The sequence below is a fragment of the Myxine glutinosa genome, chromosome 4 (assembly GCF_964187855.1).
Source record: "Myxine glutinosa chromosome 4, kmMyxGlut1.1, whole genome shotgun sequence".
NCBI classification, from domain to species: Eukaryota; Metazoa; Chordata; class Myxini; order Myxiniformes; family Myxinidae; genus Myxine; species Myxine glutinosa.
The window spans coordinates 210,384,611-210,405,817 of record NC_136264.1 but is presented as its reverse complement, the minus strand read 5'-3'; the positions used below and the strand labels follow the sequence as shown (position 1 = coordinate 210,405,817).

Genomic DNA, 21,207 nt, shown 5'->3' with positions numbered 1-21,207 from the left:
ATCGGCCTCCTTGGCCAGGGCGCGAAGGTCCGTGATGGGTGAGTTAGCCAAAGCTAACCATACCTGCCCGGGTAGCTGCCGGAGGAACAGCTCGCGGAAGAGGAAATCCGGGCTGTGGTCGCCGAGTAGAGCCAGCATGTGGTCCATGCGCTCGGATGGACGAGCCTCACCCAGCTCCGGGAGGTCGAGTAGTTGTCGCGCGCGTTCGGTCTCCGTGAGACCAAACGCACCGAGGAGTAGGCCTTTGAGCGCGCCATATTTGTCGGCGTTCGGCAGGTTCTGTAGGAAGCTCAGGACCCGGGCCGCGGTGGAGGTGTTGAGCGCGGAGACCACATGGTGGTAGCGCGTTGTGTCCTCCGTAATGTTCCGCAGGGCGAATTGAGAATCCACTTGGGCGAACCAGACGGCCGCGTGCGATTACCAAAACCCCGGGAGCTTCAAAGCTACAGATGACTCCATCGCCGTGTTCGATCACGTCGGGGTCACCAATTGTGGGAGCTATGCTCGCACGATAAAACCGGACAAAATGAACGACGCCAGGAATGAAGTTTCACTGAGCTATTTATTTCCAGCTCACTCGAAAGAACTCAAAAGCACTGAATCAGCCCATCGATCGGGCGGCAATTTATAAGTAAAGCTCAACACACAAAAGCCACGCCTCTCAGGTGGGGCGTGGTATGCAAATAGGTAAGCCAAGTGTTCGCCCGGGAAAAGCAAGTCTGGATACGCCCGGGCGAGTCAGGACAAATGACCGCTCGCCGGTTGCGTCATCGGCCGGTGCAAGGTAATTGTGTCATGCTTCCGGTAACCGCTACAAGAGCACACTAAACATAAACAATGTCTCACCGCCTCAAGTATTCGTGTATACGTGAGGCGGCGCCGAGACGCGATAATTGCAATTAAGTGAGCCGTGACGTCACGTTCTCGCCGAAAACGCGATTTCGAGCGTGAGGAGCCATATAATGTATGCATGTTGCCGGGCCGGCGCGCTATCTCGGGAAATACGGGTTTGTGAGGGTCGCCATTATCGACGTTCGCGCACGGTTCTCCACTACAAAACTAGGTTTAGTTTGTCCAAATCCAACTAGCCGTTCCAAAGATATGAGTCGTGTTGTGTGCCATGCCGTCATGAATCCAATCGGCTGGATATTGTCATTTATTGAAACGAAGACGTTTTTTGTCGGGTTTTTGTGAAGTAACCAGAAGTCCTAGAGAGGTGCGGGTGGTCTCGTTAGTTTGCGGATGGTTAGGCCGGGTGGTGCGGGTGGTTAGGCCTGGATCCTATCTCGTTTGTCATGAAGTTGTAAGTGTCTGTGATCATCTGGTGGACTGAGAGAAGACATCGTGGGAGACCATCGGCATGGATTCAAGCGCTCCCGCGTTAGCCGTTTAGCCCAGCTGTGAATGCGCCGATTTGAATAACACCATACAGCCCATCTGCGCATGCGCGGCTTTGATACACATGCAGCGTGTCATCCCGTACACGAAGATTGGTCCAGGGGTGTAGTCATTTGCGCATGCGCGGTTTTTTCAGCATTCAAATGCTTCGGCAATCGCCTGTTAGACCACATGCGCAAGCGCAGTGTTGATGCGATCGACGCATTGGAATGTTTGAGGGTACGGCGAGGCGATCTCGAGAACGAAATGGCAGTCTATAATGTGCTTGAAGAACTTAATGATTTTCAGAATAAATACATTTTAAAATAACTTATTAAGCTTGTGTTCATTATTTACAAAAAGGCCGACCAGTCCCATTGGCTGTCTTTAATTTCTCTCTGGACGGGGCCACGGCAGATGAGGAGGACCGCCAGGTATGAGGACACAAAAAAGAACACCTTTATATGTGCAATCCATGCTTTTCAGAAGAAGAAAAAAAAAACCGCATCACCGCATCAATTCTAGAACTTTGGTCTGACCAGAGACCAGCAATATATTTTTTTCAGCCTAACAATCAACACACACACACACACACAACAAAATGTTTGATCCCCTGTCCTTCCCTCTCCTACCCCCTTCACACTCGTACATTTCATTCTCACATATTTTAACCACCTTTCTTTTTTTCCTTCTTTCACAACTCTCCCATCTATCCCTTCCCCCCTCTTCATTTTCCACTCGTCTTCAAACCATCCCCCGCCCATCACGTCACCAAACTCCATTTTTTCAATTTCTTTTATTCTTCTCAATTTTCTTCGTCCATATTGAACCCCCTCTTTATTACTCACATTACATGTAGATAGTATGTTGAGCTGCTATGCCGAAAATGTAGAACGTTTTTAAACTTTCAGAGCAAATGTGATTCATTTTTCTCTAATAATGTTTGAAAAACATTTTCATTTGGAGAGTTTTATCGCATTGATATTTGTCATGCAAGGAGATTACCTTTGTGCATGTTTTTAATTCAGCAGAGCCGACAGCAGTTACAAATTGTACATTTGCAATGCGACGATGAAGAAAGCTGATTGAAAATACCAGCTGTGAAAGCAAATTTGCGACTCCGAAATTTAATTCACGAGGTTGTGTTGAAATTATTCTAAATGATTATTATGGTCTCTTTGAACCTTCCACACTGGAAATTTGATAACAGCGTTCCAAAGTACTGTGTACTTCAACTGGAATAGGAAATTACACATGCTTCAATTCTTCATCGAGACACACTGATTTAGTTAGCATTAATAAAATCCAAATTTCAATGGAAAAATAAAGTCTAGAAAATAGAATTTGACACAAATGATAAAGCTCACTTGACCTTTGACCCCACAATCGAATGAGTTCATCTTTACATCGTAGTACATACTTGTACCAAGTTTGGTCAAAATCCTTTCAGCAGCTCACAAGTTATCGTGGTAATGAAAATCTGCTCTGCATACACGGACGGACGGACGGACGGACGGACGGACGCCCCCAAAACATAATGCCTTCTGCTGCAGAGGAATACAAACATATAATTTTGTTTGTATTAATATGGTCAGATGAAGTGACTCTGAACTGGTGGGTTATGATGTTTGAGGCTAGAATTGTATAGTAATCACAAACTAATTTGAAGACTCAGAACAGAAAAGGCCAATGCTCATTCAAGAGCCAATTTTTCTCTAACGGTCAACAGTTACAAAAATACAGACCGTCACAAGTGTCCAAAGTCACCCTCTTTGACGACAACACTTTCCCATATTATTTATCACATTAATGATGGCAACCAAGACTTCTTTCCATAGAGATGAAGTGCACATCTTTTCACACACTCCTCACACAATGTTACAAATTGTGAACCACTGATCAATGTTAGAATATGTTAGGAGTTTTTAAGTGTGACTCTTTACTTTTGTGTGATTGATCAAATGGTAAGATGTCCTTATACAAGCTCACCTGTGTTTGTGTGAAACCTCGACCCCAGATTCGCGATGAGCGGAACATGCTTAAAGTGATTTCTCGCATGAATCGAGTCAACCAAATAATGCATCACCTTGTTGATCAATTTTCCATCTTGGAAACAATGACACCTCTGGATTTCTACGACTTCAGGTAATTGTACCCGAATACCCCTTTTGAACAAAAGTCTTTCTTTGCATTGCCATTGCTCTCGAATGTTTAAGATCCTACCAAGGATAATATTGTTTTGTCGGGGGGGGGGGGGGGGAGGGGGTTGTGATATGTAGAGTCAGGTATATTTGCGTAGGTAACATGCTCCGACTATCGTGAAGAATAAGAACCACCACCATGTAATAAGTAGAGGAGCTGTTTAGCCCGGATGTCAGATTAAGGTGCATCTTCGTCCCCATTAAGAGGAATGGGGCATGTCAACTAGTTATAGGGATTATGGTAACAACTTTCCTTTCCTGTTCATCGCTCCCTATGTGATTGATCCTTTGTCCCTTATGGCATTGCAATATACACTAATTAGAATTGCCATTAAACTACACTAAATAACAATAAAAACCAACCGGAAGCCAGGCATCAAGCATTAAGGCTGACAACCCCGACTTGGCAGGCACACATAGCTCAGGCAGGCCGAGAGTCATGCCCAGGACAGTGTTTTGGTGGGAGTTGACCAACGGGTAGGAAGGGACTCGCTGATTTGTGAAGGAGGGATGAGGAGGAAGCAGCGCGCTCATTGGCAAGGTTCGACCGATGACGTCAGAAGCGGACTGCGTGTGGATTGATGGAGAGCTGAGCATGCAGTGGTGGCCTGCAGGCATTGGTGGAGAGGCCCAGATGACGTCACAAGACGGTCAATAAAAGAACTCTCGGACCGACATTTTCTCTCTCTCTTGCCTTCTTCTTGCCTTCTCTCTCTCTTGCCCCTCACGCCTTCCTCTGCCCTCGACTCTCTCCTCTTGTTTCCGGACTTTGGTGGAAGACGGGTGTGCGGGGATGAAGGGCTCCAGGAAGCGATCGGACCGACCGTGTTCAGAGGCGCCATCGGGAGATGTGCAGAGGCAGCCGGAAGAGCCGCGGCCCGAGAACTGCGGTTCTCCGTGCGTGAACGAATGTACAAGCGCTGCAGCGCGAAAGGGCGCATTGAGGCCTACTGGGCGTGTTCCCGCGCACGGACCTCCGGAGCCGTTTGCAGACCCTGACGAGATCCCACCAGTGATTGAAGCTAAGTGCACACACACCCCATTATTTTCCAGTTTATTCTTCCCTTCGTCTGTGTTCAAATCTAGTGTGGGGGACGTCCCATTTAGGACTTTAGTTTCACCGTCGCGTTTCTCTTGTTTAATATCGGTATTTTCTTTTAATAAATCCTTTTGTTATTTTCCTTGTACATGTTAAACCCGTTTTTGTTTGAGTTATTTCTACAGGTACGGGAATCGCCGGCGGGACCACAGCTAAGCTTCATCTTCCCCTCCCCTTTCTTCCCCCAAATATATAAAATCCGCATTTGAACTGAACGCCTTGGAGTGAAGCTCGACTGCCTTCCGTGACTCTCCCGGTGTTAACTGAGAGCAGTCACACGACAATATGAAGTGCAAACTTTAAAGTGCATTGCTGTTGCAAGAACGTTGCCATTAACTTAGATGATTTCCCTTTAGCTCAGGGCAGTTGTTAGGAAGACATGGCGTCAGGAAGGGCATCCGGCTATAAAAACATTGCCTCAAAAGGAGAACCATGACAATTACAACTACATATGGGCAGGGTACAGCCCGAAGTGGAGATCGGTTTCTGAGGTTTGGGACATGGAATGTATGGACAATGACAGGGAGATCAGGAGAAGTGGTGGAAGTATTGGTCAGAAGAAGAGTGGACATATGTTGTGTGCAAGAGACGAGATGGAAGGGAAGTGGTGTGAGAATGGTGAAGGGTAGGCAGGGACAGAAATACAAGTTTATGTGGCAAGGGTGCCTGGAGGGCGTGAATGGTGTTGGTGTCCTGTTTTCTGAGGAGTTTGTAGACAGTGTGGTGAGTGTGACTAGAGTGAGTGATAGGTTGATGATGGTGAAAATGATGATTGGAAAGCTCTTGGTGAACGTCATCTCGGGATATGCTCCACAGGTTGGTCGAAGCGATGAAGAGAAGGACAAGTTCTGGTGTGCGATAGAGAAGCTGATGGAAAACGTGAAAGATGAAGTTGTTGTGGTGGGAGGAGACCTAAATGGACATGTGGGAAGGAGTATGGATGGTTTTGAGGGAGTTCATGGGGGTTACGGATATGGTGTGAGAAATGGAGAAGGTGAAAGGATTTTGGAGTTTGCTGATGGAGCTGAATTGTTGATTTGTAATACTCAGTTCCAGAAAGAGGATAATAAGCTTGTTACATACACGTCAGGTGGGTCGACGACAACCGTTGAATACCTGATGGTGCATAGGCGAGATAAGGGGCACCTCCGGGACACAAAGGTGATCCCGGGGGAGGAGGCTGTTTCACAGCACCACTTGGTTGTCTGCGACATAAGGGTGAAAGATGCGAGGAGAGCTCGGCAGGTGAAGTACCAACCGAGAATGAAGGTGTGGAGGTTGAAAGAGGTGACGGTAAGGGAGGCATTAAAAGAGAGGCTGAGTAGGTTAGAGGATGATGTGGTTGAGCTTGAAAGTGGTTGGATGTCAATGAAAGCTAGTCTGTTGGGAGCCGTTGGTGAGGTATGTGGATGGACAAAAGGACCACCGAGGCACTCGGAAACATGGTGGTGGGATGATGAAGTTGGAAAGAGGATTGACGAGAAGAGGAAGAAGTTCAAGGAGTGGCAGAAGGCGAAGGGTACGGGAGCAGAAACAGCAGAGCATGAAAGTTATAAGGCAGCCAGGAAGGCTGCAAAGAAAGAGGAAGCAAAGGTGCAGGAGGCATGTAGGAAAATGTTCAGAGAACGCTTGGATTCGGAAGAGGGTCAGAGAGTGGTATTCAGGATTGCAAAGCACATAGCGAAAGAGAGGTGTGATGTGATGGGGGTGAGTTGCTTGAAGGATGAAGTGGGACAAATCGTTGTCGACCCAGATGGAATTAAAGGAAGATGGAAAAGATATATGTAAATGCTGTTGAATACAGAGAATGAATGGGATGGCAACATAGAGAGTAACCCAGTTTTAGGACCGGCAGAGAAGATAACTGAGAAGGAAGTTGAGGAAGCAATAAAAGCAATGAAGAGTGGAAAAGCGGGAGTGCCGACGGGAGTTGTGGGAGATATGTTGAAGGCAGCAGGAAGTTGGGGTGTGAAGAGAATGACAGAGATCTGTAATCTGGTGGTGAAAGAAGGCCGCATTCCAGTGGATTGGGAACTGAGTACCCTCGTCCCTCTATACAAGGGGAAAGGTGACCCTCTGGAGTGTGGCTCGTACCGAGCGATAAAGTTATTGGAGCATGGAATGAAGGTATTGGAAAGGGTGTTGGAGAGGAGGATAAGGAAGAAAGTGAAGATCGATCAAATGCAGTTTGGATTTATGCCAGGAAGAGGAACGACCGACTCGCTTTTCATTGTGAGGCAGTTGCAGGAGAAGTACATGGAGAAGAGGAAGAAGTTGTTTCTTGGGTTTGTTGATCTGGAGAAAGCATTCGATAGGGTTCCACACAAAGTATTGACATGGGCATTGAGGAAGTTAGGAGTGGAGGAATGGTTGATCAGAGTAGTGATGGCAATGTACAAAAGAGCGTGCACAGCTGTAAGGACGAAGGACGGGAACAGTGGTGAGTTTGAGGTGAAGGTGGTGCATCAGGGGTCGGTACTAAGTCCACTACTATTTGTAGCTGTGATGGAGGTGCTGGCTCAGAACGTAAAGGAGGGTTTACCGTGGGAGTTGTTGTATGCAGATGATCTGGTGTTGATTGCGGAAAGTATGGATGGACTGAAGGAAAATATGAACAAGTGGAAGGAATGTATGGAGACAAAAGGTCTGAAGGTGAATATCGGAAAGACGAAGGTAATGGCAAGTGGTAAAGCATGTGGTGAGGTGGAAAGAACTGGGAAGTGGCCCTGTGCTGTGTGTAGGAAGGGTGTCGGAGTGAACTCCATTCAATGTACAATGTGCACTGAGTGGGTTCATCAAAAATGTAGTGGTCTGAGAGGGTCATTAACCAGTGTGGCAGCTACATTCAAATGTAAGGTGTGCACAGAGGGAGCTGCAGATGGAGGAAATGTTGAGTTGGATCTTGGAGACGGCGTGAAGCTGGAAGGTGTGAAAACATTTTGTTACCTCGGAGACATGCTGAATGGAGAAGGTGGATCAGACTCTGCAATGGTTGCTAGAGTGAGATGTGTCTGGAAGAAGTTTCGGGAACTGAGTGGCGTGCTAATGATGAGGCGAGTGTCGTTGACGCTGAAGGGAAAGGTGTATGCTGCATGTGTGAGAAGTGTTATGATTTATGGGAGCGAGACATGGGTAATGAACGTAGAGCAGCAACGAAGGTTGGAAAGGGTGGAAATGCGAATGGTTCGACGGATGTGCGGAGTATCGTTGAGAGAGAGGAAGACAAATGATGAATTGCAAAAGATGATGGGAATAGAGCCTGTGATTGATGCTGTGAAGAGGAACAGGTTGAGATGGTTTGGTCATGTGTTGAGGAAGGATGAAAGTGACTGGTTGAGAAGAGTGATGGAAATGAATGTAGAAGGAAGTAGAGGACGGGGAAGACCGAGAAAGACTTGGCTAAAGATGGTGGAAGAAGAAATGCGGGCAAGGGGGTTAACAAGGGGAGATGCAGAAAATAGGGCAAGATGGAGAAGATTGTCATGGGGACCGCAAGGCTAACCCCCGCTCTAGTAGGGAAAATGGCCTTTAAAATGCATGTTGTTGTTGGTGTATTTCCCTTTAGCTGTTCAATCCAACAGGTAGGTAGGTTTGCAGGTGCAGTCTCAATGCTAGGCAGGTAGAGATCAATGAGGGAGGACATAGGGCGAGGTTTTGCTCCATTCATCTGGCACGATGAATTTAAATTTTGGGCGTAAGGCAACGCCATACTGCTTGGCAAGCAGTAATATACATTTGCTGTCATCACATGACCACAGACACCTTGTATAGTGATATGTCATTTATAGTGCTTAATGTCACCAACACTTTGCCGCTGGGATGCCAGCTCATGCTGCTGACTTTTGGCAACCACGGTGGTAGACTCGTTGCTTACTCTTGTCCTCTGCTTTATTTTGGTCTTCTATTCTCAATATAGTTCCATCTCATTGTGATCTCTCAATCTCTTCGATCTTCTTGCTATTTCAATGACACGGATTTGTATAGCAGATTTGCTTTAATCATTCACCTTTAACAACGCGGGTCAATCCAATATGCAACTCGGCTTCAGGAGTGCGTTTCCATCCTCATTGTTTCCTGATTTTTACCACCTTGTGGCCTGGCTATCGTCATGTACTGTATCTGTGGAACGGTTGTTGCATGTGCTCTATTGGAAGGGGGAACGAGATGTCCGTGAAGTTTTGTTCATAGCAATGGTCTCGACCAAAGGACCTGAAAAAAAACGTTTATGTGTATGCTTGCGAGTCGGAGGATTATATAATGTGTAACACATGATATTTAAAGCTTAGAGTGTTAATTTTTTATCATCAATAGTGTGAGTGTGAGTCGGACTCTAGTTCTGTTATTTTGCACTTAATGAATGCCTTCTGCCTATCGAAAACAACACTCCGTACCTTACTGCTCAAACACCCTGCTCTTTCTGTCTCTACCATTACACTTCACTGGAATAGGTACACCCGACACATTGGCTCATTGAAGATTGCCCATTTCTCTGATGCAGACTGCCCACACATTAGCTTTTCCCAATCGAAAGCACCTAATTCTCTTCTTGTACCATCAAAGTTTGCCTTCCTAGAATCTAACAGCCTTTCCATTTTATTCCCAAATCCACATCCTAACAACATAGCTGCATACACGATGTTGCGGTTACTTGCCCCCTTGTTACTCACGCTAGGGAGTAATGCATTCACTCGTGTCCGTGTGTGTGTGTGTGTGTTCGTGTGTTTGTGAACAAGATATCTGGAAAAGTTCTGAACGGATTTGGATGAAAGTTGGTGGGATGATTGCCCTTGGGATAAGGAATAATTGATTAGTTTTTGGTGAAGCTCAGGATATTATTCCCGATCCAGGAATTTTTTGAAGGATTTTTTTACCATTGGAAGATAGGGCTCATTTTTTTTTTAACATTATCTTCTATATATTCTATATTTAACATTGTGATATGAAAATAGTTTTCATATTTGTTGTAAGTGTAGTTTAAAATCGTGGTTATGCGTTAGAGCAGTGTATTTCTTTAGCAGCGTCGTCTTCAATGTTCATTTTTTTTTCTTCTAATAAAGACATATTCTGTCATTTTAAAACCACCAAAGTGTGTATTAGGGTTCCCCGTTTCATAAAATGTATCGTTTGATACGTATAATGCTTTAAACCTTTTTTTTGTTTTGGTTATTTTAACCTCAGAAGAGATATCAACATTTAGCTCAGCGAATGTCATTCACGGTGTCAGTATTTGATGAACTTATAAAGTCTTAGTTCCAGATTTGTCAATGGCTGAGGTATATTAACAAATGAATGAAACAGATTTGGCAAAATTCCTGCTTTTTAAAAAAAGATCACATATTCACCCAGGGTTGTGAGAGGCTGAAGAAGAAGAAACCTCGCATGGGCTTCCCAGACTAAATAAATAATTCTGGTTCTGGCTCTGCGATTTTCAGGTTTATTACTCCCGCCAGGGAGTAATGCATTCGATCGTGTCCGTCCGTGTGTGTGTGTGTGTTCGTATGTTCGTGTGTTTGTGAACAAGATATCTGGAAAAGTTTTGAACGGATTTGGATGAAAGTTGGTGGGATGATTGGCCCTTGGGATAAGGAAGAATTGATTAGTTTTTGGTGAAGCTCAGGATATTATTCCGGATCCAGGAATTTGTTTGGGGAATTTTTTTGGAAAAGATTTTTTCTGTTTTACTGCATTAAAGCTTTTATTCTTATTCTTAAATGATGTTTTTCTCCTCTAATTCCGAGATATATCAAAATAAATTCTCTGACAGTTAGGGCCTACTTTCTTTTTCATTTATTGTTTTGGGGAGAGGGGATGTTAAACAAAACGTATTATTCCAACTAAACCCACGGCGGGAGTATGCGCTCTCCTGAGTGGTGTTCTAGTTATGGTCATGGTTCTCGCAACTCCACCTCCTCCACAATATTAGAATCACCGCTCTAAAAACGATTCCTATATTTACTCTCACCAGGGTGTAATGCATTCGATCGTGTGTGTGTGTGTGTGTGTGTGTGTGTGTGTGTGTGTGTGTGTGTGTGTGTGTGTGTGTGTGTGTGTGTGTGTGTGTGTGTGTGTGTGTGTGTGTGTGTGTGTGTTCGTGTGTTTGTGAACAAGATACCTGGAAAAGTTCTGAACAGATTTGGATGAAAGTTGGTGGGCTGATTGCCCTTGGGATAAGGAAGAATTTGATTATTTTTTATTTTTTGTGTACTGAATCGAGGCTCGTGAAGGAGCTGACATTTACTTCACAAACAAATCAACCAGACAAACAAAATTTATAAAAAGAGGAAGCGGCAGACAAGATGGGGAGAGAAGGGGAAGCACACAAACATTTGAGAGCACACAACATTTGAGAGCAGGGAGATGTGTGGGAGGGAGAGGGCTTGGGGGGAGGAGGCGTGGGAAGGGGTGGTGGGGGTGGGAGAAGTATAAAACACAAGGACACCAAGGACTTCCAGGACAGAAGTTGGTATTTCAAAAAAGTGGAATTGGGGTTAAATTAGCGGGGGTAGAAAAGATCAAGGTTTTGGATGGGGGAAGATAAGAGATGGTGGTGAACAGCTGTTGATTAGTTTTTGGTGAAGCTCAGGATATTATTCCGGATCCAGGAATTTTTTGAAGGATTTTTTACTATTGGAAGATGGGGCTCAGCAGCGGCCCCCCACGGCGGGAGTGTGCGCTCTACTGAGTGGCGTTCTAGTTGACCTTGTGCTTATCGGTTTGATGTCTCCATGCGCTGTAATCACTCGTCAAACTTGAAACATGCTGAGCATCGGTGGTTAATGTTAATATTTGACTTATTATCTCTGCTACCGAAGGTGAACGGAGGTTATGTTTTCACCACTATCTGTTGAGGTCTGCGAGCAGGATATCTAAAAAGTGTTGTGGATGGATTCGGATGAAACTTGGTGGACGGGTTGGGTGTCTGACGAGGACAAATTGATTCGATGTTTGTGAAGATACGGATCCGGATACGATAAATTTTTAATTCTTTGAGTGAGTCTTCCTCATTGAAAGATGGGGACCAAAAATAAATGTAGCATGATATTTCAAAAAGTTGTGGACTAGTTATGACAAATGTCGGTGGACGAGTGGGTTCGGTGACGCGAACGAGCCATTCGATTTTGGTTGAGGTCCAGATCGAGATCCGGCCTATCAGTGGGAGACAAAACGTAAACCGTTCAGCCTGGCGGAGGTGTGCCCTCTGTCGAATGCTGTCGTAGTTTCCTTGTTGAAGTCATTCGAGACTCGCATAGACAATTAGGCACAACATTCATCAGCCAGGTGAACGCTTTATTGATGAGGAGTTCTGCCAATGTCAAGGTAAATCAAACAGGAGAAACGATGGCTAACCAGTATACATGCACCAAGGATATCCGAAAGATTCACAATGACGGATCATAATCATCTCAAGAGAGTAATTATAATAATCAATGAAACAATTTATAATAACAATATCATGACCTCCCATAACACTTTTACATGATTTGGTGCAACAATAAACATCTAACTTACATGATGTGGCCACGACCATCATGTTATTCACACAGGATGGACAGAGAGGGTCAGACTACACAGGATGGACAGAGAGGGTCAGACTACACAGGATGGACAGAGAGGGTCAGACTACACAGGATGGACAGACAGGGTCAGACTATACAGGATGGACAAAGAGGGTCAGACTATACAGGATGGACAAAGAGGGTCAGACTATACAGGATGGACAGAGGGGGTCAGACTATACAGGATGGACAGAGAGGGTCAGACTATACAGGATGGACAGAGAGGGTCAGACTATACAGGATGGACAGAGGGGGTCAGACTATACAGGATGGACAGAGAGGGTCAGACTATACAGGATGGAGAGAGGGTCAGACTCTACAGGATGGACAGAGAGGGTCAGACTATACAGGATGGACAGAGAGGGTCAGACTATACAGGATGGACAGAGAGGGTCAGACTATACAGGATGGACAGAGAGGGTCAGACTATACAGGATGGACAGAGGGGGTCAGACTATACAGGATGGACAGAGAGGGTCAGACTATACAGGATGGACAGAGAGGGTCAGACTATACAGGATGGACAGAGAGGGTCAGACTATACAGGATGGACAGAGGGGGTCAGACTATACAGGATGGACAGAGAGGGTCAGACTATACAGGATGGACAGAGAGGGTCAGACTATACAGGATGGACAGAGGGTCAGACTATACAGGATGGACAGAGGGTCAGACTATACAGGATGGACAGAGAGGGTCAGACTATACAGGATGGACAGAGAGGGTCAGACTATACAGGATGGACAGAGAGGGTCAGACTATACAGGATGGACAGAGGGTCAGACTATACAGGATGGACAGGGGGTCAGACTATACAGGATGGACAGAGAGGGTCAGACTATACAGGATGGACAGAGAGGGTCAGACTATACAGGATGGACAAAGAGGGTCAGACTATACAGGATGGACAGAGGGTCAGACTATACAGGATGGACAAAGAGGGTCAGACTATACAGGATGGACAAAGAGGGTCAGACTATACAGGATGGACAGAGGGTCAGACTATACAGGATGGACAGAGAGGGTCAGACTATACAGGATGGACAGAGAGGGTCAGACTATACAGGATGGACAGAGAGGGTCAGACTATACAGGATGGACAGAGAGGGTCAGACTATACAGGATGGACAGAGAGGGTCAGACTATACAGGATGGACAGAGAGGGTCAGACTATACAGGATGGACAGAGGGGTTCAGACTATACAGGATGGACAGAGGGTCAGACTATACAGGATGGACAGAGGGTCAGACTATACAGGATGGACAGAGGGTCAGACTCTACAGGATGGACAGAGGGTCAGACTATACAGGATGGACAGAGGGTCAGACTATACAGGATGGACAGAGGGTCAGACTATACAGGATGGACAGAGGGTCAGACTATACAGGATGGACAGAGGGTCAGACTATACAGGATGGACAGAGGGTCAGACTATACAGGATGGACAGAGGGTCAGACTATACAGGATGGACAGAGGGTCAGACTCTACAGGATGACCGTAGTATCTCTGTCGTGTGGATATCAACCTGTATAAACCACACAACAGTTACAGCGTTTCTGATCTGTTATCCACACGAAGCCTAAACTACGCATCACCGTCGCCCATCACTGATGCATCCACAGTGATGCTTTATTACTGATCGCAGTTTAACTACAAACATTTGGTGTCGATTCTCGAGGTAAAACAAGTGCATCAAAAACGGGGCTGTCTGGCATTCCCACAATTTGACGTATAATGTTACTTCATTCCATAAATACTACAATGTATATCGGGTATAACAATGTACAGTTCATTCAGAAAGTATTCAGACCCCTTCACTTTTTTCACATTTTGTTATGTTGCAGCCTTATGCTGAAATCGTTTAAATTCATTTTTTCCCTCATCAATCTACACTCGATACCCCATAATGACAAAGAGAAAACAGGATTTTAGAAAGTTTTGCAAATTTATTAAAAAGAAAAAACTGAAATATCACATTGACATAAGTATTCAGACCCTTGCTATGACACTTGAAATTTAGCTCAGGTGCCTCCCAATTCTCTTGATCATCTTTGAGATGTTTCTACACCATGATTGGAGTCCACCTGTGGTAAATTCAATTGATTGGACATGATTTGGAAAGGCACACACCTGTCTATATAAGGTCCACAGCTGACAATGCATATCAGAGCAAAAACCAAGCCATGAGGTCGAAGGAACTGCCTGCAGAGCTCAGAGACAGGATTGTGTCGAGGCACAGATCTGGGGAAGCCTACAGAAACATCTCTGCTACATTGAAGGTTCCCAAGAGCACAGTGGCCTCCATACTTCTTAAATGGAAGAAGTTTGGAGCAACCAGGACCCTTCCTAGAGCTGGCCGCCCGGCCAATCTGAGCAATCGGGGGAGAAGGGCCTTGGTAGGAGAGGTGGCCAAGAACCCGATGGTCACTCTGGCTGAGCTCCAGAGATCCTGTGTGGAGATGGGAGAAACTTCCAGAAGGACAACCATCACTGCAGGTAGTTCCTCCGACCTCATGGCTTGGTTTTTGCTCTGATATGCATTGTCAGCTGTGAGACCTTATATAATAATAATAATAATAATAATAATAATAATACATTTATTTTATATAGCGCTTTTCAAGAAGCGCAAAGGCGCTTTGACAGAGTACAAAAAACAAGTGCAAAAAGACAAAAATCAATAGGTAAATAATCAAAGCAAAAGGAAGGAGAAGGAGAAGAGATAGTCAGGGGTTAGGTGCTGTGGGTTGAATGTTGAATGCAGCGTTGAACAGGTGGGTCTTTAGTGATGTTTTGAATGTGGTGAGTGAGGAGGAGTCTCGGATGGTGTGAGGTAGTGAGTTCCAGAGGGTGGGAGCAGCGATGGAGAAGGCCCTATCCCCCCAGGATCTGAATTTGGTCTCGATGGGGGGGGGGGGGGGGGGGGTCAGGAGGTTGGTACCAGCAGAGCGGAGGTTGCGGGTGGGGGTGTGTCTGGAGAGGAGGTCAGTCAGGTAGGATGGGGCCAGGTTATGGAGGGCTTTGTAGGTCAAGAGGAGGATTTTGTACTGGATTCTCTGGGAGATGGGGAGCCAGTGAAGCTTGTAAAGGACCGGGGTGATGTGGTCACGGGTCCGGGAATGGGTGAGTAGACGGGCAGCGGAGTTCTGAATGTATTATAGACAGGACAGGAATATATAGACAGCTGTGTGCCTTTCCAAATCATGTCCAATCAATTGAATTTACCACAGGTGGACTCCAATCAAGGTGTAGAAACATCTCAAAGATGATCAAGAGAAATGGGAGGCACCTGAGGTAAATTTCAAGTGTCATAGCAAAGGGTATGAATACTTATGTAAATGTGCTATTTCAGTTTTTTATTTTAAATAAATTAGCAAAACTTTCTAAAATCCTGTTTTCTCTTTGTCATTATGGGGTATTGAGTGCAGATTGATGAGGGAAAAAATGAATTTAAACGATTTCAGCATGAGGCTGCAACATAACAAAATGTGAAAAAGGTGAAGGGGTCTGAATACTTTCTGAATGCACTGTACATATTACATATGCAAAAATTGTATAAAAATCCCTTGCTAATTGCTGACGATGCTTGTGGTCCGAATGACAGGCACTTTTTGACACCGGCATCTGGGTTCCAGAGCCTTCAGTTCCGGTTACTCGAGAACAAGATCGGTATGCCTGAGTATTTACGTATACCGTACAACCGGCAAAGCTACCGAAACTGCTTCCATGGAGAACAGCTGAAGGAGCTCGATGCTTCTGAGACAGAACCCACAATCCTGAAACTCTTGCAGGTTCTGCTTACTTCCCCGATACTTACTTCAATTGCTTTTAGTTATTAGTTTCAATGGTCATTAGTAGAAACATTTTGGAGTGCATCTGCAGGTTGTATGAAAATGTTTTATTTTTGTTTACATTTGCAGGACTGGCTTGAAAGGACACCATGCATGGAAGCACCTGGATTTATGTTTTGGGAGAAGCTAAAAGAAAGCATTTTTTTCAACCTCAGACAAAACTCTTCAATGGTGCAGGTCTGATGCTCTGTGCTTTGGTGCTATGAGTTTTAATTCATAGCACCAAAGTTCATATTTTTACAACCAAAAATGACATGATTATGCTTTTTAATGTTTCCTAAAACTGATTTGATTAGAGGGTTAAAAAACAAGACCAAAAGTCCAACTTTGACACCGGCATCTGGTGTCAATAGCCGGGCTTGTAAAATATTATAAACCACAAACACGTATTATTAGCTTTTCAAACAGTCGCTAATACTGTTTATAACATTAAACAAAGAAATTTGGAGGAATCCCGACATCCATGAGGTGGGTTTTACTTACAGAACTGAGCGAAGATCTACTGTAATCTATATACCCCACAAGGGTTGGAGGTGTGCTCATCTACCAACCAGCTAGCTAGCGCTTGCCAAGCCAGCCGTTCCTTATGGGTTTTGAATGGAGTGCTTGCTCGAATGCTTTAACCACTTGGCGATCTCTCCACAAGAACCTTGGTAAATTAACACACACCCGATGTTCTTGAAACACGACCATAGATCGACTGTAATCTATATACCCCAAAGAGGAATGATCTTTCCTGCCACTCTCAAAGGGAGCTGGTGTTTACGCCGTAATGACATCATATACGTAATGACGTAGCATGACGGCCGGACACAAAACTGCTGCTACTTTAATACATATAAGAAATATATTTAACCTCCAGTAACGTTGCAGTCGCTACAAAGGGATCAGTGTTACGATTAGATTTACCATAATAATGACGTTACGTTATTATTACGAAAATTATATTATTTTTTTTAAACCGAGGTGAATTCCTTACTTCCGCTTTTACACCGCTTCAATCCATCAACTTTCCATTCACTACATTGGTATTAAAGTGTTATGGTTATATTGACTATAATATTATTATTATTACTACGAAAATTATACTACTGAAACGATATCGCTGTATTAAGAAACCTGGGTTTAATTTGTCCGAAGCGGACGGTGAGTCATAACGCCTAAGGCCTATACATACCGTATTGTTGGTGGAGACATAACGCTGATGCTTTCAATATTTGATGGTCCTTTTAACAATCGGTTTGTTTGTGTTTCGCACTGAATTAAAAACGTAAGGTAGAGCATGGCGATTGTGATATATGACAGCTTCGACGATATGTTTGTCATGAACGGCATATAAATCAAAATGGCGGTGCGTGGAGACTCAGCCGCAGCACTGCCGTAATGACATCAGGCGTAATCACATCACCCTGTTATGTGACCAGATTCTCATCTGATTGGTATACGTTTGAGGGGACATACATACATACATACATACATACATACATACATACATACATACATACAAACATACATACAGTGCATTCAGAAAGTATTCAGACCCTTCACTTTTTTCACATTTTGTTATGTTGCAGCCTTATGCTGAAATCGTTTAAATTCATTTTTTCCCTCATCAATCCACACTCAATACCCCATAATGACAAGGAGAAAACAGGATTTTAGAAAGTTTTGCAAATTTATTAAAAGAAAAACTAAAATATCACATTGACATAAGTATTCAGACCCTTAACTCAGTACTTAGATGAAGCACCGTTGGCAGCGATTACAGCCTCAAGTCGTCTTGGGTATGCTTTTCTTTTTTCTTTTTTTTTTGTATACTGAATCGAGGCTCGTGAAAGAGCTAACATTTACTTCACAAACAAATCAACCAGACAAACAAAATATATAAAAAGAGGGAGCGGAAGACAAGATGGGGAGAGAAGGGGAAGCACACAAACACAACATTTGAGAGCAGGGAGATGTGTGGAAGGGAGAGGGCTTGGGGGGAGGAGGCATGGGAAGTGTGGGGGGGGGGGGGGGGGAAGAAGTATAAAACACAAGGACACCAAGGACTTCCAGGACAGAAGTTGGTATTTCAAAAAAGTGGAATTGGGGTGAAATTAGCGGGGGTAGAAAAGATCAACGTTTTGGATGGGGGAAGATAAGAGATGGTGGTGAACAGCTGTTTTAAAGACCTGGAGGGTGGAGTGGGATTGAAGAGAGTGAGGGAGTTTGTTCCAGAGGCGGGAGAAAAGAGGAATGAAGAAGTGAAGGTGAGCAGAGAGTCTTGATTTTGGCAGTTTAACCATAAGAGGGTTGTAGGCAGATCTTGTGCGACCTGTATGAATATTTGCGGGACAGAGCCCAGAGAGAGAGCTGGGGGGGCAAGTCCAGAGAGGAGTCGGTAGAAAACGGAAAGACCACCAACCTGCCTGCGGTGAGTGAGTGAGAGGCCCTTGGAGTTAGCTTCATCGCGGGAGATTCCAATGATTCTGAATGCTTTGGTTTCAACAGCGTGAAGACGAGCTAGGTGTGAGGCAGGAGCACCAGCCCAGAGGGGAGAGCAGTATTCCATTGAGCTACGGATGAAAGCCTTGTATGTGGTGAGGAGCTCAGGTGTGCCAAGGAAGGACTTCGCACGATGGAGGATGCCCAGTCGGCGACTGGCTTTGGAGGCCAGATTTGAAATGTGGTTTTCCCAGGAAAGATCATGGCAGATAGTGAGACCCAAAAGCTTGAGTGACAGAACTTCTTGGAGAGGATTATTCAGAAAGTGGATGGGAGGGTTGTCCAGTCGGTCTTTTCGGAGAGACATCGTAAGAGTGTGAGATTTGTCAGGATTGAAAGACATGTTACACTTGTTTGCCCAGTCTGTGATTTTGTCCAGGTCTGCAGAGAGTGAGGAGGCTGCAGACTGCCGATTTGAGGGATGAAGAATGGAGCGACAGAGAGTAGAGTCATCAGCAAAGAGATAGAGAGGATTTTCAAGAGAGTCAGAGAGATCATTGATGAAGACCAGAAAAAGCACAGGGCCCAGAACACTGCCTTGGGGAACTCCAGCCTGAACAGGAAGAGGAGATGAGAGAAACCCATTCAGGGCCACACGTTGACTACGACTAGAGAGGAGGTCCGCCAGCCATGCGTGGAGATTTCCATGGATACCAAAAGAGGAGAGTTTGGTGAGGAGAGCGGGGTGCCAGACTGTATCGAAGGCACGTGATATGTCAAGGGAGACTGCTCTAATTTCCTGTTTGGCATTGAGGACCTCCATCCATTGTTGAGAAAGCAGAAGCAGCATGTCCAGAGTAGAGTGTCCAGGTCTGAAACCAAATTGATGATCAGAGATCAAGCCAATGGAGAAGAGGAAAGATTTCATATCTGAAGCAATGATGGATTCCATGACTTTGTTGATAATTGGGAGAAGGCTGATTGGTCTGTAGTTGCTGGGATCTGTTTTTGCACCTTTTTGTGCAAAGCGGTGATGTTGGCAAATTTCCAAGCAGATAGAAGATGACCTTGAGCAAAAGAGAGGGTGAAGAGAACAGAGAGAGGGAGTGAAAGAGCGGAAGAACATGATTTTAGGACCCGTAGGCTGACGCCGTCAGGTCCAGTTGCAGAATCAGAGTCGAGGGTTGACAGAAACTTTTCCACCTTGTCAGGAGGAAAGGACACAGAGTCCAGGAGCAGCTGGGTATGACTGGGTACAGTGGGTACAGAGAGGGATGGGTTTGGGACACAAGATTTGCACACCTGGATTTGGGAATTTTCTGCCATTCTTCTCTGCAGATCCTCTCAAGCTCTGTCAGGTTGGATGGCGACTGTTGGTGGACAGCCATTTTCAGGTCTCTCCAGAGATGTTCGATTGGGTTCAAGTCAGGGCTCTGGCTGGACCTCTCAAGGACCTTCACAGAGTTGTCCCTAAGCCACTCCTGCGTTGTCTTGGCTGTGTGCTTAGCGTCATTGTCCTGTTGGAAGGTGAACCTTCGGCCCAGTCTGAGGTCCTGAGCGTTCTGTTTCAGGTTTTCATTGAGGATATCACAGTACTTTGCTCCTTTCATTGTTCCCTCAACCCTGACCAGTCTCCCAGTCCCTGCTGCTGAAAAACACCCCCACAGCATGATGCTGCCACCACCATACTTCACCGTTGGGATGGTATTGGGCAGGTGATGAGCGGTGCCTGGTTTCCTCCAGACATGACGCTTAGAATTGAGGCCAAACAGTTCAATCTTGGTTCCATCAGACCACAGAATCTTGTTTCTCACAGTCTGAGAGTCCTTTAGGTGCTTTTTTGCAAACTTCAAGCGGGCTTTCATGTGTCTTTCACTGAGGAGAGGCTTCTGTCTGGCCACTCTGCCATAAATCCCAGATCGGTGGAGTGTTGCAGTGATGGTTGTCCTTCTGGAAGTTTCTCCCATCTCCACACAGGATCTCTGGAGCTCAGCCAGAGTGACCATCGGGTTTTGGTCACCTCTCTTACCAAGGCCCTTCTCCCCCGATTGCTCAGTTTGTCGGGCGGGCAGCTCTAGGAAGAGTCCTGGTTGTTCCAAACTTCTTCCATTTAAGAATTATGGAGGCCACTGTGCTCTTGGGAACCTTCAATGCAGCAGAATTTTTTTTGTAGGCTTCCCCAGATCTGTGCCTCGACACAATCCTGTCTGTGAGCTCTGCAGGCAGTTCCTTCGATCTCATGGTTTGGTTTTTGCTCTGATTTGCATTGTCAGCTGTGAGACCTTATATAGACAGGTGTGTGCCTTTCCACATCATGTCCAATCAATTGAATTTACCACAGGTGGACTCCATTTAAGGTGTAGAAACATCTCAAAGATGATCAAGAGAAATGGGAGGCACCTGAGCTAAATTTCAAGTGTCATAGCAAAGGGTCTGAATACTTATGTCAAATGTGATATTTCAGTTTTTTCTAATTAATAAATTTGCAAAACTTTCTAAAATCCTGTTTTCTCTTTGTCATTATGGGGTATTGAGTGTAGATTGATGATGGAAAAAATGAATTTAAACGATTTCAGCATAAGGCTGCAACATAACGCGCTCCTCCCTCTCTCAGGCCTACCTCGTGGCATTTGACTAGGGAGCATCCTAATGCGAGGTGCAATAGCCAAACCCTGGTGTTGGGCTAGCGGCTAGGGT

At 45.1% G+C, this 21,207-nt stretch overlaps 1 protein-coding gene across 2 annotated transcripts in view; it reads left to right on the top strand.

Moving 5' to 3' along the window:
• Positions 1-21,207, top strand: part of TDO2 (tryptophan 2,3-dioxygenase) — a 229,866-nt gene that overhangs the window by 51,963 nt on the left and 156,696 nt on the right. For both annotated transcript variants that reach the window (XM_078776977.1, XM_078776978.1), the window contains 3 exons: positions 3,395-3,522; positions 15,837-16,023; positions 16,153-16,260. In XM_078776977.1, the coding sequence (XP_078633103.1) occupies positions 3,395-3,522; positions 15,837-16,023; positions 16,153-16,260 (423 nt within the window). The remainder of the gene's footprint in view (positions 1-3,394; positions 3,523-15,836; positions 16,024-16,152; positions 16,261-21,207) is intronic.